Below are 26,384 nucleotides of genomic sequence, written 5' to 3'. Positions count from 1 at the left end.
CCATGTACAGAGTTTCACACAGGAAGCCATTTGCAATGCACAACAATTACCCATTGGTTCTAGAAAACCTGAACAATGCTGTGTATGCTCGAGTGCCATCTACGGGAGCCTTGTCTATTAACTGACCAGCTACCTGCGTACAGACATCACTTTTGTGAGCAACCTTGTAATGAGGAGTAAGAATTAGAAGCTGGATTTCCAACCTTGCCAACTCTTACGATTTGATCACAAATCTTGTGATATTTAGTATGTTTCTTAAAGCTTTAGCTCCTGGAGTCCTGTGATTATGAGAGATTATCAGCTCTCAGGCATTGTGATTGGGGAGGAAAGCTTGAAAATGTGAGCTCTCAAGGCTAAGAACCCAGAAGACAAAAATAACTCACTTTCACTCATTCTTTCCCTGCTGCCTTCTTCCTACATTTGCCCTCCACTTATGTGAATTAGGGCCAGTGAGTGACCTGGGGATAATGCAGTGCTTTGAAGCAGGGTTCTGTGGGCACCTGTCAGACACATTTCATCTCAGCTCTGCTAATTTAAGCACTAGCAGAGCAACTACTCTTAGCCCCTTTTGAGCACTCAGAAGCCTCTAGCCCAATTCCCAGCCTCCCAGAAACTCCCACTACTCCCTGAAGAATGACCACTATCCCCTGAGACGCTGGGGGGTGGGGCCCTTGGATCGCTGCTGCTTTGCATGCTAGGCAGTCACTGACACCTGTGCAAAGTGGGTGTGCCATGCTACCATTCTGATTGGCTCTCATTCTGCACAGGTGTGATGGCCCAACCCAGGCTGCAGGGCCCTGGAAATCCTGTCCCAGGCGGATGCTCATGGCCCACAAGAAATGGCTTCATCTACCAGGGCAACTAATGAGTATTTTCCTGCCCATGCTAGAGCCCCATGTCCTTCCACAGCAGCTTTCTCACGTGGATGGAAAAGGTTCTGCTTCCATCCTGAAGAGCAGCAGTTCTGCCTTAGCTGCCCAACCCCCTTAAAAGAATGGAGCCATCATTTGTGCAAGGGTAAGAGGAAAGGCCCTGTGAATCCTGCTTTGTGCTGGCGGATGAACGTCCCTCTGCCAGCTCCTTGTGCTGCCCCTGTAGAAGTTTCAATGGGTTTTTCATTTCTGCCCTAGACAGACCTAAAACCTGTTGTTTCGGAAAGGAGCTGCTGGCACCCACTGGGGCTCTGCCCCCGCTGCCCAGGGGGCTGCTGCAGTTCAGCACCATGTAGAGGGTGCCCCACATTCCTGCTTGGGAGCCCAGGACACGGGTTGGTGTTGTGCAGTGCAAGGACCTCAGCGTCTGCCGCTGCTGCCTCTGGAGACCAAACCCTTGTATGTTTGTTGTGTTGCTATAGCTGTGCTGGTCCCAGGATATCAGAGAGACAAGATAATATCGTAAAAGCAGCAGAGAGTCCTGTGGCACCTTATAGACTAACAGACGTATTGGAGCATGAGCTTTCGTGGGTGAATCCCCACCTCGTCGGATACCCCTCTGATACTTGACAAGATGATTTCGGTTAACTTAGAGAAGCTGGTCCGATAAAAGCTGTTACCTCTCCCACCGTCTCTCTCTAAACCTTCCATGGCACACAGGGACTGAGCAGCGAGTTCCTTCCTAGGGTGGGTCACCACCAAGTGTCCCCTATTCCCATCCAGACCCAGGCAGCTACTCGCACTAAGAGAATTCCTCTTGCTCAGCTCCTTGTCATCCTCAGCTGTGCCCGAGACTTGAACTTCTAACCCAGTTTGGAATCACACCTTTCCCGCTGATTGTTTCTCCCCCTTTATGGGAAATTACTTTAATCGATTACACTGTAACAGGCAATATCGACTTTGATGGGGAGGCAGAAAGGCTGCCTGGGACTGTCGTCTGTGTGTGATTTAATATTTAACAATTCCATCTAATCTCATTTTCAGTGCGATCTCCCATCTCCGCTAGGTCTGTGCGAGGTCCTGTGCCTGATGGCTGCTAATTTCTTGAGATGAAGTAGAGATTTTCTACCTGATCTCATCAGAGCTGGGGGTGAAATTGCTCTGAAGCCCGTGCCGTTGTAAGCTTTGCTTCCTATTCCAGTATTTTAAGAGGGCATTTATATTTTGCTCAGCACTCAGATATGACAGCCGAGTCACGGTGCTCTGCAATTCCACTGCTCTGAAACCGACTCCAGCCACATCAGTTTTCATATTATCTTACTGTAAATGAGATTCACTGGACAATCTGGGTCTGATTTGCAGCGCAGCTGTGAAAGGATTCCTGCCTTTAAGAAACCCACCATCTATGAATAAATTGAATATACTTATTTTGAACTCTTGACAGAATCAAACTTTCTGTTGTCTGAGCGTGTGAAAAGAAAAACCCGGCCAGCTCTACAGGGAGGAAGAAGCAGGTACTGCTTTTTAAAGACAATAGTCTGTTTACATGACAAGAAAGGGCCTTGAATATGATGTTGAGAAGCGAGTGGATTGTTGGAGGGCACAGAATGAAAAGCCCACTGTCAATAGAGCAGCTTTCAGTGCACCGATGGGTTCACTGCATTGTGTGAGCCCAGCATGCGGCCTGGCCTGAGAGGCCTCGCAATCCTGGGAGGGGGGACGGGGAGTTTGAGTCAAAATGATTCCCTTTTCAGAGGGCTTGGCCATTTGTATAGCCAGCTCCTCCATTTACCCTGTGAGTAAAAGGCCAGTAACTAACCTCAGAGCTGCTCCATGAGTTCCAGACAAGGATTGCTAAGGAAAATGTCCACTGCTTTACTGGAGAGGATATGAAATCTTTAGCTCGCTGGCTGGAGGGGGCCCAGAGAGCAGGGTCACTGGGGATGTGGGGCGTGGGAAGGGCAGTTTGCCCTGGGTGCTGTCATTTGAGAGGGCCCCAAACCTATGGGACGTGAGTGAGTGGCAGTGTGACCTGGCGCACCGGATCACAGGGCCACGCGGGTTTGGTCCGGCCATCCCTCTAGCTGACAGAGGACGGCCAGGCCAAACTGAGTGACCTTGTCAATGCTGGAGGGCAGACCCAGGCCTTCATTGTGCCCGGCTTTCCTGGCCGGTTAGCCACCACACGCTACGAACCCAAGCCGCCAACTCAAGCTGTGTTCAGGACTGGTAGCTATCAAGCAGCTGAAGAACATTTGGGTGTGTGTGTGTGTGTGTGTGTGTGTAAGTTATTAGCTAGTGGTTATAGATCAAATTGTTATCATAATAAATGTGGCACCTTTGCCTTGCCCCCTGAAACAATCCTGTGTAGTTTTGTCTGCAGGACATTGCCAGATATGTGTTTGCTGTTCTCCTTTCCCCTAATCTTCCCCCTGCCGGTCCTGTTTTCTCTCTTGCTCTCCTGTGGGGGCTCAGAACTGCCGCAAATTGGGCCACCTTGGTTGGGAGCCTAATCATGGGTTCAGGAGCCAAACTTTAGCTAACCTGGCTTAGTAATTTTAGCCTTATTTACATGTTGCTCCTTGGTGAGAGGAGTCTGGAGCCTCGCAGGTAGGATTCCCAGCACAAGAGAAATTGGTGAGGTGGCGTCTAGGTGTACTCCAAGTATAATAGTCTCATTTACACACGCACCAGTCCTGGAACAGTGGTGATCACAAAGGCGTGCAGGGCAATTCCTTCTCCCAGGAAGCTCAGCCCAGCACCAAGGCCTGGTTCCTGAAGAGCAACCCTGCCTCATGAGTTTATGCCAATCAAAGACCAAGGCAGGGCAAACTCTCCAACTGCTCACACAGCTCCCTGGGTGCAGAGCCTTGCAGAACAAAACTAGCAATCCCAAGACTGAACATTTGCTCACAAGCTAACAAAAAGAACTTGAGGATTGTGTGTAGCAGAGCCCCTGGGGACACCTGCCATAAGAGAGCGTACACGCGTTCTCCCCCTTTTATGAAAAGAGATGGGAGAATTCACCAGTCCTGAATGACTTATCCCTCCTCTGCCTAGTCATTAAAAGAAATGTCCCAACAGATCACCCTGGTCTACTCTTGTACATACACACGCACAGAAAGTGGAGCAACTGTATAGCAACAAGCCTCTGCTTTCACTAAACATGTATGTGATTCATTCAAAATCCTGCAGCACAACCAGTCGAAGGAAAACAAACTGCAGCTGAATTCCTGGCAATGAATTGCTGTTTGATTTGCATTTCTGATATCCCTGTCACCTGCCCCACATGATACGGGGTCACATACAAAGGCCACGAGGTCCCTTAGGTTAGGAAGTGATGGGTGACAGTAGTGAGGACCCCACCGGCCTGGTCCTGCATGTCAGGATCTGTCTTGACACCGCTGGTCACCATGTAGCACAGCTTCAATTCAGCGAGGCTCCAGCCCTCTGAAAGGGCAGCACCAGTCACATCTGTTAATTACTGTCTGCTTAATTAAGGGCTCGATTGTTAACTGATGTTAGTCAGGTTAATTAAATGTTAAATCTTTGTCAGACAGCAAATACCGGAAAGTTACAGGAGCTTAAATTGCAAAACACGTGAGTAATGCACATACCTAGACGTACCCCCCAGTAGGCCCCAGAGTCAGCACCAGGGACCTTGAGGAGCCCAGGGAAGTGGTTTTGCTCTTTATCCCTAACCCTTCCCCCCAGTCCTGCCACCGTCCTTCTCTGCACTAGAAGGGTTGAGCACTGGCACCCAGTTCAGCAAGGCTTCACCTGAAGCAGGGCAGCAGTCCCACTGACTCCAATGCGAGTGGGTTTCACCTTGTGCTCCAGGGCCCCCAGGGCCCCCCCAAACGAAGTCTAAGATTCCCAGAGGGGCCCACACCTCCGTGTGAAATGTTTGAGGGGTCCCCACATGAAAAGGGGTTGAAAACCACTGGCTAAGTAAAGCCTGGTGCCAAGCCCTTTGCTGGATCGGGCTAGTGCCCTCCTGAGCTCGCAGGATCCCCGACTTGGTGTGGAAACAGGCTCAGAGTGGGGGTGTTGGGATGAGTGAGCACAGGCAGCATGGTGACCGTTCAAGCCTCTGACCTGGCTGGGCTGGGAAATGAAGCAGTTTCTCTTCTCCAGCAATGGGATTATACACAGCTAAGAGCCACGGTAGAAGAGTCTCGTATCAGTGACATTTTACAGCACAGGAACTTAAAATGAGGGACAGAGCCCAGCCTCTCATCTCCAGGCACCTGACAAGCTGCAGCTGTCAGATAAGATTCCAGGTAACACATCCTTGCCCTGGGGGCCTCCTTAGACACAAACGTACAGATTTCCTGATGGTAGATTGCTGCTTCCTGGGGTGTGGGGGAGTTCCCCTCCTTTTCTTACTGCCATCACCTCTCATTTCCGGAGAGGATGCTGGGCCAGTTCAGAGATGCCCCAGTAACTACCAGTGCTGGGCTGAAGCAAAACTGAAACATGGCTCATTTCTGAGCTACTCCGTGGCCTCCCTCTCTGAGCGAGTGGCTTTCTGAGGCAAGAAGAGCTCTTCAGAGCTGAATCCCCATTTTTATCTTGTGCTCCCCCATTTCTTGGGGCAGCCACCTGTCATTTCTCATCCCTTGTTTACACTGTCAGCTCCTGGGGGCAGGGACAAGCTTTTTATTATTCTATATATGGCTGTTCAGTACCCAGCACAATGGGGCCCTGATAAAGAGCTCTGGCACAACTGCAATGCAAATAATCAGTCAACCCCACTAACTGCAGCTGTTGCTGCCAGTATAGTCTCCTCCAGCAGGAGCAAGGTGAGAAACAAAATGTAGAGAGTTGCTAGTGTCACTAACCCCATCTCAGCTCCTCTGGAGTTGCTAGAGAAGCGGACTGTGGACGGGAGAAGTGACACTGCTCTGCATTGTCAGGAGAGGTGAAATAGGGCCAGACCTGCCCTGTGGCATGCCAGACACTCCAGGCTGCCATTTCATTATTCTACCACCCTTCATCATCCTGATGATCCTCAGCATCTCTCCTCACAGCAGATGGATTCTCTGCCTCTAATTAATGCAGAGTCGGGGCCCCAGCTTGCCCAGGTGCAGGAAGCAAACAGCCTAGCAGGGTCCGTGAACACAGATACCACGTTCCCAAGCAGACATCTTCTAATAGGGACAAATATTTTTCATTTAAAAATAACCCCCCTGCTCATTATTCAGCCATAATTTCCAATGTGGGAAGCATCCAGCTGCCCTGGGGTCACAGTCCCAGCCAAGCTGCAGTCACACACAATGAATCAGCTGGCAAGGCTGAGTCCAGCTAGAATATCATTGAGCAAATTTACTCTAAATAATGCCCCTCAGCATCCAGTCACATCGGACCTTTCACCCCTGGAGACCTCAACAGTTCACTGTTGCAAGGATATCTCTCCAAGATTCAGCCTAACTCGTGAATACCACAAGTGAGTAATATGTTTACATACTCTGGCTGGGACAGTTTGTTACTACAGAGTGGAGTTGGGCAAATAATTAGCAACAGATAATTTATGCAACAAATTTCACCTGTTCTCACTGTCTGTGGACCCATCAAAGAACTCTGGAATTTGTTCATGAATTCCATCAGTAGATAATTCTTGGTCTGCAGTATAGTCTAACTGCTACTTGCAAATACTACAATAGAATATAAAACTGATATTTATGCTGCAATTTATGCCACAAAACTAATTAATTTGGCACAAATTTCAAACTGTGCATTTGACCGTATCCACACTTCCTATAAGTCACCCAATCAGGGAACAGAAACAATGCACATCACCACGTAACTAACCGATACATCACAAACTGCAAATTGCATTGTGTATTTAATACACATTTTGCCACTTTTTGCTCTTTCCAGGTATTCACTGTAGCTGTACATGTGTATTGGCAGAAAGTTAACACAAAAAGGCTACATTTCTAATGAGCATTCATGGATAAAGTGTGGTCCTCATTTGATCAGTTCTGATGCATCACCCTAGTACAGCGCTACATTAAGCACAATCCAGAGCAGGCGATCCCTTTCTTAATACACAGGAATTGCTTGTTCACGACTGTCCTTCCAGCCCAACCGTACTGACATTCCCCACTCCTTTGAGCCCGTACTACATGCAACTTCTGAACACACTAGAAGGGTTAAAATTCATGGTTAGCTCAGGGTCTAAGGCAACCCTGAGCCCTGGAACCAATATTCTGCCATTTTGTAGTTATTCACTTTAACTGGGAATGAGGTATTTTCCCCTGGCTACTCCAGATGGAGCAGCACAGGGTGAAAGATTGTTGTTGGGAGGGCCAGTGCCAAAGACTTGTTAAGACCACAAAGGGGCACAGATTTTTCAGAGGATGTTCTGTCCAGTGAAAATAAATCTAGGCAGCTGCACAAATTACAGAGCTATGCCGCTGACAGAAAGGCAGCATCTAGCTTCACCTTGCACCGCAGCTCAGGCATGGACTGCACTCACGAGCAGCACTGGTTTGGTCAGGCAACAGATGGTTGGTTGTTTTCCAGTGACACAATGCTACACTTTTCAAGGGGCTGATTTCCGGAGAGGCTTGGCACTGGTTTCATCAGTGGGAGCGGGCAGGTATGAAGTCATAGAGGGAAATCTTGAGAAACCAAGAAAGCAAATTTGAACTGGAGTTGGAACATGGCCAGGAAGGATGGCCTTGAAGGTGATGGATAAGGACACATGGTCACCTTTGCCATATCACCATCACTGCTCTGCAGCATTCCTATTCCGTTTCCCAAGCCCTGCTGCTGAGTATGTATGGACTCAAATCGAGTCAGGTCAGTGGCCCAATACCATCGGTCAGGATGCCATTTTAGTCCCCAGAATCAGTTTCATATGATTTTTAAATCTAACAAGTCTCTAGCCCTTATGGTGGCAAAGTAAAGCTTGAAAACATGAGCCACGTGTAACTGATGCAGCGATGTTTGCTGACGTTGGGAAAGAGCCTGAAAAACGTTCGGAGAGAATAGCGGAAGGCATTCCCTATCCAGCTCGATGGGATGTTAACTGGGGATTAATAATGGGGTGACTAATTAATGCCAACATTAACTATTTCACTGCGGGTCCCAGTTTCTAAGAAAAGACAGGGAGATTTATATGGTGAAGCTTTACACACCCTGCTGAGTAACATTTCATTTTAGTGGCAAAAGTTAGTTGAGGCTGGAAGATACACCCCCCTTCTGACCCTGGGCACATGACAAAAATGACTTGACTTTGGGTATGAAGCAGACATGTCAGCTAAAGGAGGAGCACATGTGCTACCCTGCACCTTTAAATCCAAAACTCCCACAGAAAGTGAGTGCCTAGAGCCATCTTGAATGTGTTCTATGCTCTCATCCCTCTATCAGCAGGCAGGGAATTATCATCTATTTACGTCTTACAATGTCACCGAATTGGTGACCACCTGCAAGGTGTCCATGATGATAAACGCTTGCTTTACAGATGGAGCTATTTTTGACAATGCTTGATAGCGCACATCTATCAATTTGCCTAGAAGAGCCCCCTATTAGGATCATTATCTAACAGAATCCCTTTGTGGGAAGTTCAATGTCAGTGCATCTTGGGAAAGATACCTTGGTGGGTATCTTTTTTGCTCATTATATTCCTGAAGATTAATATTATTTCAGATTTCCATTATAAATTTGGGCTGAACTTTGGAGTTTGATACCCAGAACGAAATTCACGGCAAGCAAAGGTTGGAGCCTGCATACAAGAGAGAGCTACCCCGAAGCACGGCTTTCTGCTGCTCCCATCTGGCACAAGTCTGAACTGCTGTCCTGAGGGCCGGGTGAGCTTTACAGGTGGGCGGCTGGGAGGTGAATTTTTCTGTGATGTTCTTGCTCTCCTAACATGTAAACACCTTGTGGGAACAAGGCAACTCACTGCTGCTGCCTTGCTTCATGGTGGGTCACCTACACACTAGGGACCAGCACAGGCTCTATTTCTGCCCAACCCATTAGAGGAGAAACTTTTTAAAATGCCAGGGGCCCAGGAAAGCTGCTTGGACCCTAAAAAGATGTGCTGGGCCCCAGCCACCTCATCTGCAGGTAAATAATGAAATCACTTTTCCAGATTGCTTGTTTCATGGGATTGCCAGGCTCCTCCCAGGAAAGACCACAGCTCCCAGCTTTGGCAGAGATACCTCTGCGCACACCCAGCACCACTCCCGTTCCAGGGAACTAGCCCTGAGAAGTGGAGGTCTCCCAATGCCTTCTACTTTAAAAGAAAAGCCTATAACCACAAACCACTGAACAAAGCCCTGGAAGTGTTTTTGCTTTGACTTTCAAGATGAATATTTGCAGATCCGCTGTTCCTGGGCTCTCTGTGTGGGAAAGAGGCACCAGGCCTCTCCTCCTCCTTCTCTGAGGGGTGTTCCCTTGACATAGCACAGTCCATACAATCATTGATGCCCATCCAAAGGAAAAACTCTCAGGTCTAGCAGTGGCAGCAACTGTGCATGTAACACACGGCTGGTTTCAGTCTCATAGCAAACACTCAACCACCCGTCAGTGATGCATGCAGATGCTTTTTCAACTTGACAATCGTTGCTTTGCTGCATTGCTTTTCATTTCCCACGACTTAGTTCGAAAGGGCAATGCTGGCACTAGCCAGGCTGGCATGCAAATAAACGCACACAAGCACAAAACCCCTAAGCTCCTTCCTTGTAATGTCCCAGTAATCCCCGCACTGAGCAGAAAAGGGCAGTTGTAATTATTTTGTTAAACAAAATGCATCTGCCATGTAATGTGCAAAGGGGCCAGAAGTGTTGCTAGTAATTTACATGAGCGATAGAACAGCAGAAAATGAACTACTACTTACCCGTGTTCCAGAGAGCAAACAGCACAGGCAGCATGGGGAAATGGACTCAGGTAATGAATGGGTTTATCTATTGGCTGCCAGGTTGCTTTAATTCATGTCTGGTCTAATTAACTCTGGCTAACACCAGTTGCAAATGTAGTTGATTATCAGTATTCTTTGCTGCACTACAACAAAAACAGAGTCATTCTCAGAAGGTACCGACCCAGCCCCAAGGAAGGCTGCAGCTAACGCACCCTCAGACCCCACAGAGCAAGTCCATCCCATGCTAGGGCCTAGAGGCCAGTACGAGTCACAAAACAACCCAAACAGAAACAAATTAGATAGGGATCCTAGAAATGCAGCCATAAAACATTAGGTCCTGCTTTGTCCCATTTGCCAGGGGGTAAAGTTTGCTATGGCTGTTTGTTGCTGCGGGTGTAAATGCTGTGTTAATTCCTGTGCCAGCATGGATGCAACTGCCTTTCATTGCACAGAAACATCAGAAATGTATAGCAAGATTTCAGGGACACTGCTCTGAGGATTAGGACTTGCTATGTTCAGCTGAAAAAAGCAGCATTGCTATTCCTAGGGATCAGTGCCAGTTTTAAAGTCCAGTAGCTCAGGAGCCACTAGAGCTAGGACTGAATGCAGTATTCCATCACTGGAGCGCTGGGAAGGCAGGCTACGGGTCTAAGGCATTCGTTTTTGTCTAGGGTATGTTCTGAGACAACAGACCATAAATTCAAGTCATTCCAGTTAGTATCTTGTTTCTTCCCATCACCTGCTTTTAATATCTGCAATCTCAAAAGCTACTAGCACTAGAAACTGATGCTTTCTATGAACGGGGAGCTAGTGAACCCAGTGTTAGAAAGCTGAGAGGTAAGTGTCAGCAATCAGTGGAAGCTGGAAGTGGAAACTGTCTCACAGCCTTAACAATAGTGTATCGAATGGAGCTGCATGAAGTTATGTATAGATACACCATTCAGTACAGAGCAAAGCAGGAACAAACTCTGCCTTCATTTGAAGTTTGACTTGTGCACCTAATCTTTGTCATTTCTAAGGGGCTCCTCTCCATAGCACCTTGGGTCAAAGCAAGTACTTAGTTAAATGACAATCCAGGTGCAAAAGCACCATGCCATCCACGCCTTGTAGTTTGTTCTGGCTTCAGGGTATTTTCTGCAAGGGCCATGATCAGGAAAAGGCTTGCACAGAGCTTTCTTGCGCTTTTGAGTTCTGTCTTTCCACGAAAAATGCCATGCTCTGGCTCCTGAGTATCTGATCAGCAATAGCACTACTGCAGCTCACTGGTGGGCCACAGAGACCGACGATTCTAAAGTAATTAGGTACAAGCCAAAGTAGGTAGAACCCTGTGCGGATTCATCCGCTCCGATCTGCAAACGTGGTCTGCAGACAGCTGCAGATTTGCAGGACTCTAAAAGTAGGGCCTTGAAGACTAGGACCAGGATGTTGAATTAAATCCAGGATTTGATAGAGAGCCAGTGTAGAGGGCAGAGAAATAAGGGAAATGTTTGATCTATGCTGGACAAATTTGCTTTTCCATGGAGAAGCACTGAAAGATGAAAAACATACTTAATGCAGGTTTTTGGCTTTGACTTCTGTCTTCCAAACTGCAGTATTTACAAAGCAATTAGATTCTAAACAAACATGATCATTTTCATATTTATGTGTCAGTGGAATTCAGCAAAGGTAGTAAAGCTGAGACAAAGCCCTGAGGCTTAATAATTTGCACAGTGCCACCTGCAGTTAGGATTTAGAGAAGGCTGCCAAAACCATCAAGATGTGAATAACTGAGCTCCTTTAGGGTATGTCTAAATTGCAATCGGAGGCGTGACTGCGGCTGAGGTGAGTATACATGTGCTAGCGTGGCTAGAAATGAAAACAGTGGCACAGGCTGCCCAAAGCCTGCCCTGGACATTGCCTGTGGACTCACATTGCTAGCGGACACCGCCGCATCCACGCTGCTATTTTTAGCCGTGATAGCAGATTAAAGCTAGCACAGGTATGCCGACCCTACACTATGCTCATCCCTTCAACTGAAGGGTAGATGTATCCCAACTGTATGCAGCCAGTGCTTGCACTACACGCTGATATGCTTAGCTACTTTCTAGCCATACTCATACTTTGTATTAAAATATTCTTCACTGTGGGCTGAAACTAAAGAGGCAGTGAATTGCTGGCTACCAGCAGAGAGAAACAGTGCTTTCTGTGAAGTGCTATCATTTTCTAATCTTTGAGGCCAGGTTATTCTTACTGGAGCAGGGAGTGTGCGTGTGTGGTTGTTTCAGAAGTAGCAGTCCTTCCATATAAATATATGGGCTAGAAAGGGGTTATGTTTACATGTTTAAAAGGAACACTGTCCACCTAACACACAAAATCACATTTCTGCCTACATTTTTGCAACCACTATTGGCTCAAGTAACATTATGCTAAAAGGGGAGTCAAAATGTTTTTCCTATTTTTTCCAGCTTGCTGATGTTATGCAGCTGGTTAGCTATCTTCACCTTTCTTTTGTGCAGATTTTTCAATCTCCTGAAAAATGAAAAAAAGTGAGGAATTTCAAGTTGATGGCATCCCTTGAATCCAACTGCCTCATGAAGCTGCATAGAAAGTATGATGTGCAGGATGAACAAAGACAGGGTAAACTATCCCATTCAAGACAGGGATGTGGCTCCTAAATTCTGATCATTTCCCCTCCAAACCCTTGCAGTATGATCACCATTAAGAGCTACAAAAAAGTCCAGCCTTTCTTCCAAACCCTGCAGGTTGTCAGATATGCAAACAGACGTCTAGTGTCTTTCCCTCTATGTTAAAATAGCCTGTAACTCTGCCACTCTAACAGTTCAAAATTTCCTCAGCTTGGAAAATGTTTGCTGTTCTAGGTTCTCTGAAGTTGAAGGAATTTTGGAAAGTTACAGAGTGGCAGAGTCACAATTTCATTTTTCCTTTTGCAACTCAACTTTTCCACAGTCGGAGAAGGATTTGAAAAGTTACAGCAGATAAAGGATAACTGAAAAGAAATAACTGAAAAGCCAAACCCTGGACAGTCATCGTATTGCAGTCAGTGGAGGGGAAAAAAGCAAAGGGTGGTCTGGAAAGGGAAAAAACCATAAGTTTGAAATTTAAATTCAAATAAAATCTAAATGAAAATTTTCCTACAAAAAAGTTCAAATGAACTTTCTTCCCATGATTTTTTCCCCCCCAGAGAGTCCCATTCCCTTTTTTGACAAGATGATAGTTACCTTTTGTAATGCACATTGAGAATTATAGCCAAGTGCTATGTGCTAAGTGTCACTGGAATTATGTGGTGGGAGAGAATCGGGAAGACGGCATGTAGTTTACTGTTAAGAACTGCCTTAGTTTATCTAATGTTAAGTACACTATAGAAAAACAGATATTAGAGGAAAAGGGGTTGACGAGCCATTATTCTTGTAGCTCTGGAATGAAGCCCAGACAATTTGGGGCTCGTGTTCCACTTTGGAAAGACACAGAGTGTTAACTCTTGTTGCTAAGTTCAGCTTTCTGAACTTTTATTCTGGCTTCTTAAAGTTACTCTTCAGAAATCTGCCAACTATGTGTAAAGACACAGAACAGATGATGTTGTTCCAGGCCAGGTTTCAGCCAAATGATTCCTACACAGAGGTTATGAAGTGCTTCAGGCTTTTTCCACCACAGAGATGCTGGAGAAGAGTAAGGTGCTGGACACTGACCATTCTAATGCATCAGTGCTGACCATGCACTATTAAGCGAAGCAGGAATTTTCTAAAACAGTAAAAGTCAATGAATATGTAACTAATTTTATTTCATATATAAACAGTATTTATTACGTAAAACGTTTTTGGTTCATGAAAAGAACGTAGGGAACACCCCAGTGGAGACCCAGACATAGTGGAACTTGGTTCTGCCACATCCCCATCTCCTCCCTAGGAGCTGGTGCAGGAAGCAGCAGAGTTCCCCTGTGCAGAGGGAGCTCTCCACCGGCTGTCCCCAACCACTCTAAAGGGACTTGCACCAGTAAGTGTATGTGCCTTAGAGGATTGGAGTTCTAGATTGTTTTTGTAGATAGAAGCTTTAAAACTCAGTAAAATTATGGGTTTAAGAACATACCAGTGTATTCATTTCTTTAAAAACAACGGCAGGATGTACAATAAAAGACTTCAAGTACATTGTTCACTGTAAACTGGAAAGCAGGATCGAAAGTTCAGTGGCTGCTGTGAGAACAACAAAACAAAGGATTCGTTGTACCACTATCACTCGTGGCAGCTTCATTAGCCAGTCTGCAAGAAAATATTCTTTTAGCACCCGCCTGTTAATTACTTGTAATTGAAGTTCATATTCCAGCTCTTAGACTACAACTAACTAGCGCCTTTCAACGACGACATCAACAGACAGAAGACTTGCCTGGTAATAAGTGCAATGAGCAGCTCCACCGCTTTTGCTCCCAAATCAGATACGACTTTTGTCAATCACACCATAATCCAATAGGTCCCATTGCTTTGATCTTCTGCAAGTTGCAGGGCAGCTGTATCCACCTGACATGCCTCTCATGCACTCTGGAGGATCCAAGGCCAAGGGGTAGCTAGCTATCTTGAAACAGGAAACTAAGTAGTTTTTTCTGTACAAAAAGAAGTCAACCTATTCTAATCACATTATATATTACAGGCTGAAAATCTGTTCCTAACCTCCACCGTGTAACAGAAAAGTAAAACAGAGTAAGAATTCAGGTTGTAGTCCTAAAATTGATGTTCCAGATGTACAAAGAAAGTCAATATCCCTGAAATTTCATCTTTGGGTGTTCGTGCTGCTGCATGCTTGTGCAAGACGAACCTAAAAAGGAGAAAGATGAACAAATAGAACTTGTAAAGAACACATGCTGCCATATCCTAAAGTAGGGGTGGGCAAACTACGGCCCAGGGGCCGCATCCATCCCTCCAGACATTTTAATCTGGTCCTTGAGCTACCTCTGGGGAACGGGGTCTGGGGTTTGCCCTGCTCTGGTACTCCCAGCCGGGGGCTTGCCCCATTCCGTGTGGCATGTCCCTCCTCCGGCTCCTACGTGTAGGGGGCAGCCAGGGGGCTCAGCACACTGCCTCTGCCCCAAGCGCTGTCCCTGAAGCTCCCATTGACCTGGAACCGCGGCCAATGAGAGCTGCAGGAGTGGCGCCAGCGGACGGGGCAGCGCACAGAGCTGCCTGGCCGCGCCTCCGCATAGGAGCTGGATGGGGGATATGCTGCTGCTTCTGGGATCTGCTTCAGGTAAGTGCCGCCGGGAGCCTGCCCACCATACAATTTCCATACCCAGATGTGGCCCTCCGGCCAAAAAGTTTGCCATCCCCCATCTTAAAGCCACCTACACTGGAAAAAACCAGAGGGCATGTTCACCCTTGAATGAAATCCTAGGCACTACCAGTAGCTCTCTCCCACTAATGAAAGCACTGTTTGTATACAGCCCAGTTAAGCATAAGCCCCAAGTCTGTGTATTTTCCTGATTAGCTGAACGGGCCACATTGTGTAAAATCATATTTTCTGAGTGTGCCAAGATCCAGGCAGACACAGGAGGAAAAGAATTTAAGAAGAAAGATTACAGGCAGAATCTAATGGATACTGATGTCCCATTAACTTAGCTACAGGGACAATGACAATGCTAGGCACCACAACAGACCAGTTTCAATTCATAGCCAAGTATATATTGACTTACTGATAACGTCTTCATAATTCCCAGGGTCTCTGGATTGAGATGACTCAAATGCCTTTTGGTCAGCTCACTGGCTGCTAAACGAATGCTCTGTACAGAAAAGACCACAAGTCTCAGTTACTGTTCAACAGTGTCAGACTGGTACATGTGAGTTTGTAAGTGAAATCAGTGAAAGAGCCAAACAAGATTGAAGCATCTGGATTATATATTAGAAAGATTGATAGACCACTATATTTAAGAGCAGGAAATCATGTACTGCTTTTATAGCAAGTGATGGACCCACTGTCCTGGGAACAGCATAAGGTCACTGATAAAACAGGACTAGTTACAAATAGAGGACCAGATGCAGCATGAGACCACAGACTCATCTCACACCTTTGCTGTATTGCATCATGGCACATACTGCTATCAACCATTATTTTAAATTGCATTTGGTGGACTTCAAAACCCACTAAAATATTTCCCTACATTTTTAATAACTTTCTGCTTTACCTCCCCTCCTCCGACAGGGACTGTAATAATGACATCATTGCTGTTAGCAAGAGGGCTGCCGTTTGCAGAGACTATGTAGACTTGCTCACGCGCTGCAGGCGTGCGTAGACCTGGTGTCTTGAAAAGCCTGAAAGACATTCCCAAGTTACTGATGAATAATTTATTCCAGCCAATTAAAATGATCAGAAGTACATTTCATGAGATTCTCCTGAACTAGAGATTTCAAACATCTCATTTTCAAGGGAAACAGAAGGTTGGAGAAAAATGTGTAACTGGAAGCGCAAAACCAATAGAGCTTGTCAGAAACCAACTGTACTGACAAAAAAAACTCTGATTAAACTAAGACATGATTTATCTTATCTTCTTTTTTCTAGCTATGACCTCCATCTACCCTCTCCTGTGGGACTACAGGCTCTGGCTCTTAGTCAATCAAAACTGAGGCCAAAAGCTAAGGCCATTAAGTGATGTGTTGTAGTCATCTTTATATTCCATATTTTACACTGAAAGAGCTAGTTCAGAGAAGACATTTGACATATTTAGGCCAACGTTTCAAAAGCAGACTCTGGATTTATGTGCACAGCTCCAGACATCCTGAGCCCGGTCTTCAGAAATGACGAGCACTCACAGCTCCCAATGACTACAGCTTTACTTGAGAATGATAAGCACTTCTAAAAATCAGGCCCAAGGGGTTTAAAAAACAAAAGCACCCAACCCTAAAAACGAAAGCACCTTCTTTTGAAATTTTAGATCCCTATCATATCCCTCCCTCAGTCATCTCTTTTCTAATCTGAACTGTCCCAGGTTTTTTAATCTGTCCTCATACGGAAGCTGTTCCTTAGCCCTAACCATTTTTGTTGCCCTTCTCTGTATCTTTTCCAATTCTAATATATCTTTTTTGAGATGGGGTGACTGGTACTGCACGCACTATTCAAGGTGTGGATGTACCATGGATTAGTATAGCAGCATTATATTTTCTGTCTATCCCTTTTCGAATGGTTCTTAACATTGACAGCTGTTTTGACTGCCATTGCACATTAAGCAGATGTTTTCAGAGAACTATCCATGATGACCCAAGATCTTTCCTGAGTGGAACAGCTAAGACCCACCATTTTGTATATATAGTTGATGTCACAGGTCCACTTGCCCTTGGGGTATTTCCTTGTGGCCTCATCTGGGTATTAGCTCCACTAAGGTCTGATGCTGCCCCCTCCCCCTGCACCACTAATGGCTCTCACTACATCCCCCCCTCACTCTACAGGATGTGTAGTGCGCCCTCTTCATGATTCAGCCCTTAGCTAGGTCATTATGTAGTCCTCCCCTTCCAAAGACCCACTAGATCAGCTGTCCTCGTCTTCTCCAGACAGTCTTCCCATCCGATGCCAGGCCCTGTGCCATTTTCCCAGTGGCTGGAAGGGGAACCCCAGCCCACACACTACTCTGGGTTCCAGTCCAGGGACCCTATGTCCAGCAATCATGGTCTGCTTGCTCCCTGTTGCTCTTTCCCTGGACTTCTTTGCTCTATCTTCTGGCTCCCCCCGCTCTGAGTTTACCAACTCAAACTTACTCCTCCCAGGGAGTGACTGTAGACTACTTCTGCAGCTCCCTTGTGGTTTCAGCTTGCTGGCTTTATATGAACTCAGCCTGCCCCTGCCCAGCTGGGCTCCATCTTCACTTAGTGCTTGTCTATCAAGCCTAAGTCTCCTCCCAGGTGCAGCGTACCAGGTTAATTGACTTAATTTAACCCGCTCTGCCTTGTGTGGCATGGACACCCCATCACAGCTGAGACTATGTTTTCCAATGTGCATTACTTTGCACTTATCAACTCTAAATTTCATCTACAATTTTGATGCCTGGTCACTCAGTTTTGTGAGATCCCTTTGCAATTGTTCAGTCTCCTTTGAACTTAACTATTAAGTAATTCTGTAGCATCTGTAAATTTTGCCACCTCATTGTTCACCCCCTTTTGCAGATCATTTATGAATATGTTGAACAGCACTGGTCCCAGTATACATCATTGAAGGATCCTGCTATTTACCTCTCTCCACTGTGAAAACTAACCATTTATTCCTGCCCTTTGTCTCTTATCTTTTAATCAGTTACCGATCCATCAGAGCACCATCCTTCTTATCCCATGACTGCTTACTTTGCTTAAGAGCCTTTGGTGTGGGATCTTGTCAAAGTCCAAGTACACTAAATCCACTGGATCCCCCGTATCCACATATTTGTGACCACCCCCCTTAAAGAATTCTAATAGATTGGTGAGGCATGATTTCCCTTTACAAAGGCCATGCTGACTCTTTCCCAACATATCTGATAATTGTTCTTTACTGTAGTTTCAACCAATGTGCCAGTTACTGAAGTTAGGCGTGCCAGCCTGTAATTGCCAGGATTGCCCTGGGGCCTTCTTAAAAACTCGGTGTTATATTAGCTATCCTCCTCTCATCAAGTACAGAGGCTGACTTAAGCAATAGGTGACATACCACAGTTAGTAATTTGCACATATCAGACGCACATGTTTGAAAAACGGGAAAAGGAGAGGGAGAAGGGACAGTGTGGAGACAGTTCAAACAAATAGACTACAATATTGCTGATCTCACAGTACAAGACTGAGCACATTAAGCCATGCACAAATGAATACGGAATCATGAAGTCTCAAATTCTAATCCTGGCCCGCTGGTGACACTCTACTAATAGTAGCCAAATAATCACACTTCTCTACCCCAGATATCTCATCCTTACTATTTCAGGGTTGTGAAGGTTAGTCAATATCTCTACAGCACTTTGAATATGTGAAGTGTTATATTATGGCTCTTATAACATGCATCAGATATGAACGGCCACTGCCATGGGGCAGAATGGTAACAAGCTGATCTATATTGCAACTGTTCTGTCTTATCTCATGCAAGACTAATGACAAGACACACTAGATGCCTTGACACCTGGCAAATGCTGATATTTAATAGAGACATTTTGCAGGATATGATAAATACAGTTACGTGGCTTTGCTAATTAATGCACACTCACCTGGAATCAAACTTAGGGGTGACAGTGGCGGTCCTTCCCCATGTGCAGGCATCGGGGACTCGGCCAAGGGCTGGAGTGACAAAGTTATTTTTGCTTGACCTGCTCAAAGAGAGTGGCTGTGGTAAGATGATGCCCTTTTAAAAGATTGGCTTAGCAGTTGCTTCTCAGTTCTGACCATCTGTATTATTAGTTAGAAAAGCTGAGAACAATGTGAGGGTTTTTGGAAACTACAGGTTTCTCTTGATTTTAGGTAATGCCTCTTGACATGGCAGCAAAGACTGCAGTTTTATGATAGCTTGATTCAGTGTAAAACCCCACACGCCCCCAAAGAGAATAGCTGGTGAGTCACCTCACCCTACTATGAGACTGGAGACTGCCCTCTGTAGAGCTCCTCCATTTACCCCTACTATACCTGTGTTAGCTCCTCCAGAACAGCTCACTCCCTCCTCCATCCATCCATCCACCCCAACCATGGCTACTTTGGCAATATCATTTCCGGTCTCCCCTTTCCATCCCCCACAGTGAAGAAGATGGATTCACATCACTTCAGACTCTTACCTTTTACTAATGCGTTTCACTCTTGCTGATGGAGCTCTTCTGCTCTTCGAAACTGGCACTTTTTTGGTTGATGTCTTCATCTGGAACACACAGAACTCAGTGAATTATTTAGTTTCTTGAACAAACTACAGCTCACCTCCAGTTCTGAAGAAGTGTTCCCATAACTGAACTAACACTGGTAACAGGAACTGAAGAACAAGACTCAGTGTTCCCCTGCTCAGATGATCAAAATTGTGGAAAACCTTTCCCTTTCGAGTCTTGGCTTTATCATAGCCTAGAGCTGAGCTGGGGAAGACACAGGGATTTGTGCAGAATCCTTTCCCATAGATATCAAAGTTCCAATAGCTAGTTAGAGCAGTCTTGGGTAAAGAGACTCCTGCTCCCAGAACATGATGGAGGTTTAACATACAATTTAAGAGAAAAGGGATAAGAAATGTTTCTTTACAAATTTCAGAAGTGGTTGGGTTCTACCTTATAACACAATCTATCTAAGGCACTCACATATCATAGATTATTAGGGTTGGAAGGGACCTCAGGAGGTGATCTAGTCCAATCCCCTGCTCCAAGCAGGGCCAATCCCCAAATCCTTAAATGGTCCCCTCAAGGACCGAAATCACAACCTGGGTTTAGCAGGCCAATGCTCAAACCACTGAGCTATCCTGCCCCCATCCCAAACAGAATTCAGGCTATGAAGCAAAGGGGAAAACTACAGTTTCCCATTGAAGGTTTAGAGAGACACAAAATATATGAAAATACCCTGAAGTCCCCTGAGAGTTTGTGGTTTTACACATTTTCCCCTTTTAAAAGAAATTCTCTCCCCAATGTGTGGTCTTTCACACACAAGCAAACTAGAAAATTGACTTTACAGTACAGAGGGAAAACAGTGAAAGAGATTACATAGAGAACTTTTGCATCAGAGGAGAAATACACATTCTTCTGCAAAATAAAACTAGTTGTAAAGTTATTTTTTACAAATTTAAAATAAAAAGATTATATAAACCTATAATTCTGATTAAAATGAGTAGCTAGCCTATGGCAAGCAAGCCTGTAAGCATCACCTCGATCAACAACGGTCAACTCACTTCCTGCCTGGGCCATCACCACAATACATCAGTTATTTACCTTTCCTATTTTGGGATTAACATTTTCATGTTCTGGCTCTGATTCTTCAAGGGCTTTATCATCCTGTTTCCTCTTCTTTGCTACAGGGAGCAAATTAAGTTCTGTTTCTTCAATGGCATCGATATCCTGTTTGGATTTTTCAGCTAGAAGAAGAAAATAGTGTCCAAATTGAAAAAAATTAGAAGCATATTAAATTGTCCACGAACAGGTAGGGTGAAAAGAAAACAGTTGTGAAGTCTGTTTGGCAAACAAGTTATTGAACTAGTAGTTATATACTTATACAGCGATAAAGTAGGATTTTATAAGAAAAGCGGTTTTATGGAAGGAATATACAAATGTGAATAACACTTCTATAAGATTTAGCAAATCTAAGTTAATACACTCCAGATGTAACAATCACATAGACTGAAGCAACAGTTGTTTCTTTGAAACCTATTTAGACCAGTTAATAAGTGTTGGAAGATAGTTGACAAGATCCATAAGGAACGAAAAAACATTCCACTATTGATTGCACCCAGAACATTCAGCAATGCTTGTAAACAAACTGACCTTTGACAATTCTGAAAGGCGTCTGGATAACTTCTGCTGTAAGTTTGTTTATTTCTGATAGTTCCAAATCTGCCTAAAACCAAAAGCAATCAGAATACCATGTGTATTGTTAGTAAAGAACTAACTCATTCCTAACTGCCTGCAAACAGCAGTGTAAACCCATAATTACTTTACAATAAAAATGCTTTTATGCTGCTTTGCACTTTGCTGTGTTCACACTTCCCCAGTATTTTAGAAATGGTAACAGCTTGCAGGACCTGCATAGCATTTAGTACTGAAGGGCTTTATTCAGCTATTACAGCTATTCCCAACCCTCAGACATTTCAGTCCAATCCCAACGTAGACGTTTTCTGGTATACAAAGAAATGCATATTCTCTGGTGATGAGGCAGGGCAAGATAACAGTAAGGAAACATTGTTTAACTGATAGTCTGTTTAGTTGATTAGTATCACTGGTAGGCAAGCCAAGATTTCATTGCCAAAAAATGGCTTCCTATAGGAAGACTGCTAAAATTGAAAACTTTCAGCTATCTGGGCCATGAGAGAAAGGATGTCAGGACACTTGCTATTTAAAAATCAAAGGCAAACACCCACCATCAACTGCCAAGACACAGCTTGAATTACAAGATCAATTTCTGAAACTTGAGAAGCCTCTGAGTAAGAGGAGCAAAGAGGTAGTTACTGAACTCAGGAACAAGTCTTCCAGTTACCAAGTGCTTCAGACTCTGGGCTTCTCTACACTTGAAACGCTGCAGCTGAGCCACGTAAAGCTTCAGTGTAGACACTCACTACAGCAAAGGGAGGGGTTTTCTAATCAGCATAGTTAATCCATGTCTCTAAGGCAGTAGCTAGGTGGTGGAAAAATTCTTCCATCAACCAAGGGCTGTTTATACAGGGACTTAGGTCAGCTTAACTATGTGGCTCAGGGGTATGGATTTTTCACATCCCATAGTGATGTAGCTGAGCCGACCTAACTTTTGAGTGTAGACCTGGCCTCAGTAAAGATTCTGGAGAAGTCTGTGTTAGGTGGCACCCATAACAATGAAGTGAGTTTCAATAGTCATTAAAATGCACTGCAAGGGAGACTGGATACGCATCTTGGAGAAAGGAGCGTCAAGATTTACGACAAACCAAGTAATTGAAGGAGAAGGCGACCACTTTGGACAGACAGAAGAGTCTACAAACATTACATGTCTTATTTATTTCCTTTCACCAAGTGCTGTGCTAAGACTCTTAAAATGATGCAATGGTTTAAATAAAGATTGGGTTCCTAAAAACATTATACAGCAGTACCAGAAAAGAAGTTTCTATGTGACTTAGGAGCTACACTGGATGTATGTTACCTACCGTTGCTGCTTCTTCTAGGGCCTTTACACTTCCTCCTTTAGCTGGAGACAGAACATTGTTTATCAATGTACAACCAGAGTAATTTATGCAATATTAAAGTTTTAATACTTGGGTAGAATTAAACAACAAACATCCAAACAAATAGCATTTCTTGACAGTTAATGCCCAGCTTAAGATAAAGAAACTAGTGGGAAAGCAGGATTTATCGTAAACAGAAAATCTGTGGTTGTCTATGAATGGATAGGATATTCAATTTGCCTCTTCTCGTTCCCAAAGATTTTTTTTAAACACATGATTTTGCAATCAGCTAAGCCAGTGCCACACCTCATGTCTCATGTGCCACTGAGTTTAAGACGTCCAAAGGAAAAACATTTGAAGCCTAATTTTGAATTAGCACTTTCATACAAATAAAATTATCCTATATACTGACTTTAAATGTGATGTGTTACAAAAGAAATAATGTAATGTTATTATAGATAGCAATGTAAATAGTAATTACGTTTCTGAAAATCATGCAACTAGGATGTGTCACTAAACAGAGTCCACTAACTCACTTATAGCTCTACATTTAGTATATTTTTGAACTATTTTGTCAATACATATTGGAGTGGATGGAACATACCAAAGTAGTCAAGCCAGTTCATTTCTCTCAGTGCTAGAGGAAGTCTGAGGTTTTCTATGTTATAAAGATTATCCAATTCCTTGAGAAGATTTTGCCCATTTGTTTGTAGCTGATGAATTCTCATTTGGACTAAAAGAAAAAAAGGATTTTGATTATTACATGCAACACAAATGTTATTCAGGAATTTACATATTAGGGCTAGAATTTATATTTCTCTGAATATCAGCAAAAATCTACTCCCTTGTGAACACACTTTTCTGATCAAATCTATTTCATTCTTCCCAAATGAGCCTTTTTGAGCACTTACATTTTCATTTGCTGTGAGCCAATGGTAGAAAATTAACGGAATGGTATAAAGGTATGTCTGTAGTGCTTCTGCAGAGACACTCCCTATATTGACAGGAGGGTTTCGCCCATTGGTGTAGGCAATCCAGCTCCCCAAGAGGCAATAGCTAGATTGGTGGAAGAATTCCACCAGGTGGAACAGACTGTCACATACCCTGTATGGGTTCCAATATGGGTGGTATCATTAAACAATTACAACACATACTTGATGGGACCACATCCTGAAAGAAATCTTTCCTGAACCCTCTCTTCTGGCCTTCAAATAACCCCCCAATCCCATCATCAGAAAAAAGTTCTGCGCAGACCAAGACACATTAACTCAAAGCAGCACCAGACACTGCCAGAACAACAGATGCAAAACCTGTAGACATATCTCCACTGCTGCAATGATGAACACCCCTTACAACACACCTCTCAAAATCCATGGCTTCTACACATGCCTATAACAACACACGGTGTATCTCAGCCAGTGCACTAAACGTACCTTGGTAACAACTATGTGGGTGAAACCAGGCAATCACTATGCTTCTGAATGAACTCTCACAGAAAAATGATAAAGACAAAAATACCACATCACCTGTGTGGTGCACTCTTTTCACAAAGTGATCACTCTCTGTCTGACCTCTCAGTCCTCATCCTCAAAGGAAACCTGTGCAACACCTTCAAAAGATGAGCCTAGGAACTTAAATTCATAACTGTGCTAGATACTAAAGATCATGACCTGAACACACACACACACACACTGGATTTATGGTTTATTACAACAATCTATAACCCACTAAACCTCCCCCCAATAACTGGAAAGGTATTAACAGGCCACTTCACATTGAATGGTCCCTTGAAATATATATTAACTACTTAGAATGAACAGTCTGTTCTACCCTGTATTTAGCTGTGACACTGAGCATACATTTTCCAGATCTGAAGAACTCTACGTAAGCGTACAAGCCTGTTTCTCACCAACAGAAGTTGGTTCAAGAAGAGATATTGCCTCACGTACCATGTCTCTCTAAATATCCTATTGCCAAGCATCCAATATTAATATTTGACAGCTGCCAGTGCCCCCTGAAAAGAGTTCCTATTTTAGTTTAATTCCTAATAGACTTGCATCAACATTGCAGCATTCTCATCACAACTAGCCCACTGGATAGAAGCCTCAGGAAAGGGCAAGGATGGCATGAGCATCAAGGATTAAACCACCTTTTCAAATCCCTCAAAGTCATCCCTCTGGATCAAAGCTATGGCTTTTGTGCTGTATCTGTCCTGCCTGTACAGGACTTCAGTATCCTGAGGTGTCAGTCTCCAGGGTTGTCAAGACAATAACTTTCACCACGATTAAATTAACCTGGAAAACAACTCGGGACTCTGAAGCCTTTGTAGAAAACAAGTTTTATGAATGAGTGCAATGGTTACCTTCACGGTCAAAGTCCTTCAAAACTGCAACGAGCTTTTTCTTCTGCACATTGTTTTTGCTGGTTTTCTTCCTGGATGGTGCCATGGTGTCGGATGGAGCTCTGCAGCAGAACGGAAACAGCCAGTTGGGTTCATACAAGAAGGGGACACTTGCCAGTCAGAGACAAGAGGCCCCTAGTCTTCTGGGATGCTGGGAGCTACTACTGCTCTATCCCTATTGAAAACCAGGGCTCCTGAGACTATTGCAAGCCACAGCAGAGAGCCTGCTTTGGTGCCCCACAGAGGGGAGTGGTGCCCCAGGACCATGATCAGGCAGCAGATGCACCACTGGTGGCATGAGGCAAAAAGCCTGGCGGGGGCTTGTCTGAACATAGGGCTGATCCTGATCTGCTCCAGCGGTGGGGGCTCTGGGCTGGTGACGCTAAACAGGCCCAGCGCCGCCCCAGTCCGCATCAGCGCTCTCTGGAGTAGACAAAGCCGGCTGGGAACCACCTGCCCAGCGCCCTGCCAAGGCACCTGTGACCCCCTTTCACACAGGCACCTCTGAACGTGACCCCATATGAATTAAAACGGAGGGGTCAGGTCACTGGGGCATGGGGCTGGCAGCTCGTGACCCCTGTGCGACCCCCTGTGCTTGGGGAGGGCTGGGGGGTGAAAACGTGACGGAAGGGAGAAGGGGGGGTCTGCATGTCCCCCCCCAGCGGGCCCCTCCGTGTCCCCCCAAACAGCCCAGCGGGCCCCGTGTCCCCCACACAGCCCCCACCCCCGCCACGAGCGGGCCCCCCCATAGCTCCCCAGCGGGCCCCCGTGTCCCCCAAACAGCCCCCGAGACCCCTCCCGGCCGCCACCTCCGGCTCCCGGGACGGGACCCCGCCGCCGCTCACCAGCTCGCTCCGAGCGTCCTCAGCGCGCTCACGAGCCCCAACAACTGTATTCAAACCCGAGCGCCCAATCAGCGACGCGGCGGGACGGCGCACAAACGCGCATGCGCTCCCTCCCCATGGGCCGCGCATGGAGACACCCCCCCCCCCACCGTCAGGGGCCCCGCAACCCCCTGTGCTTGGGGAGGGCTGGGGGGCGACAACGTGACGGAAGGGAGTAGGGAGTGTCTGCATGTCCCCCAGCGGGCCCCTCCATGTCCCCAAACACCTCCCAAACAACCCCCTCACGAGCGGCCCCCGTAGCTCCTCCTCCGCCCCGAGGGGCCCCGTAACCCTCCCAAACCGCCCCCATCCCCAGCGGGCCCCTCCGTGTCCCCCCCAAACAGCCCCCCCCACGAGCGAGCCCCCCAGCTGCCCCCCCGAGACCCCTCCCGGCCGCCACCTCCGGCTCCCCGGGACGGGACCCCTCCCCCCCGCCGCTCACCAGCTCGCTCCCAGCGTCCCCAGCCCGCGCCAGCCCGAACAACTGTATTCAAACGCGAGCGCCCAATCAGCGACGCGACGCGGCGGGACGGCGCACAAACGCGCATGCGCTCCCTCCACCAATAGAAAACGGA

The 26,384-nt window shown here is 45.7% G+C and overlaps 1 protein-coding gene across 3 annotated transcripts; it reads right to left on the bottom strand.

The window, feature by feature from the left end:
- Positions 1–13,807: 13,807 nt before the first annotated feature.
- Positions 13,808–26,382, bottom strand: CDCA8 (cell division cycle associated 8). Of its 3 annotated transcripts, none has more exons than XM_039511816.1 (11): positions 26,252–26,382; positions 24,887–24,987; positions 23,129–23,257; positions 22,507–22,547; positions 21,161–21,233; positions 20,612–20,754; positions 19,490–19,569; positions 18,932–19,030; positions 15,908–16,034; positions 15,419–15,505; positions 13,808–14,547 (listed from the first exon to the last, which is right to left on the bottom strand). In XM_039511816.1, exons 2-11 carry the CDS (start codon positions 24,969–24,971, stop codon positions 14,503–14,505), a joined length of 909 nt encoding a protein of 302 aa, XP_039367750.1. In that variant the 5' UTR covers positions 24,972–24,987; positions 26,252–26,382; the 3' UTR covers positions 13,808–14,502. The 3 variants fall into 3 exon arrangements, with proteins under 3 accessions (XP_039367750.1, XP_039367752.1, XP_039367751.1); XM_039511818.1 differs by lacking the exon at positions 26,252–26,382 and adding an exon at positions 25,771–25,899; XM_039511817.1 differs by lacking the exon at positions 26,252–26,382 and adding an exon at positions 25,428–25,573.
- Positions 26,383–26,384: the final 2 nt, after the last annotated feature.

The sequence above is a fragment of the Mauremys reevesii genome, linkage group 23, assembly GCF_016161935.1.
Source record: "Mauremys reevesii isolate NIE-2019 linkage group 23, ASM1616193v1, whole genome shotgun sequence".
NCBI lineage: Eukaryota > Metazoa > Chordata > Testudines > Geoemydidae > Mauremys > Mauremys reevesii.
This window is presented reverse-complemented; position numbering and strand designations above follow the sequence as displayed.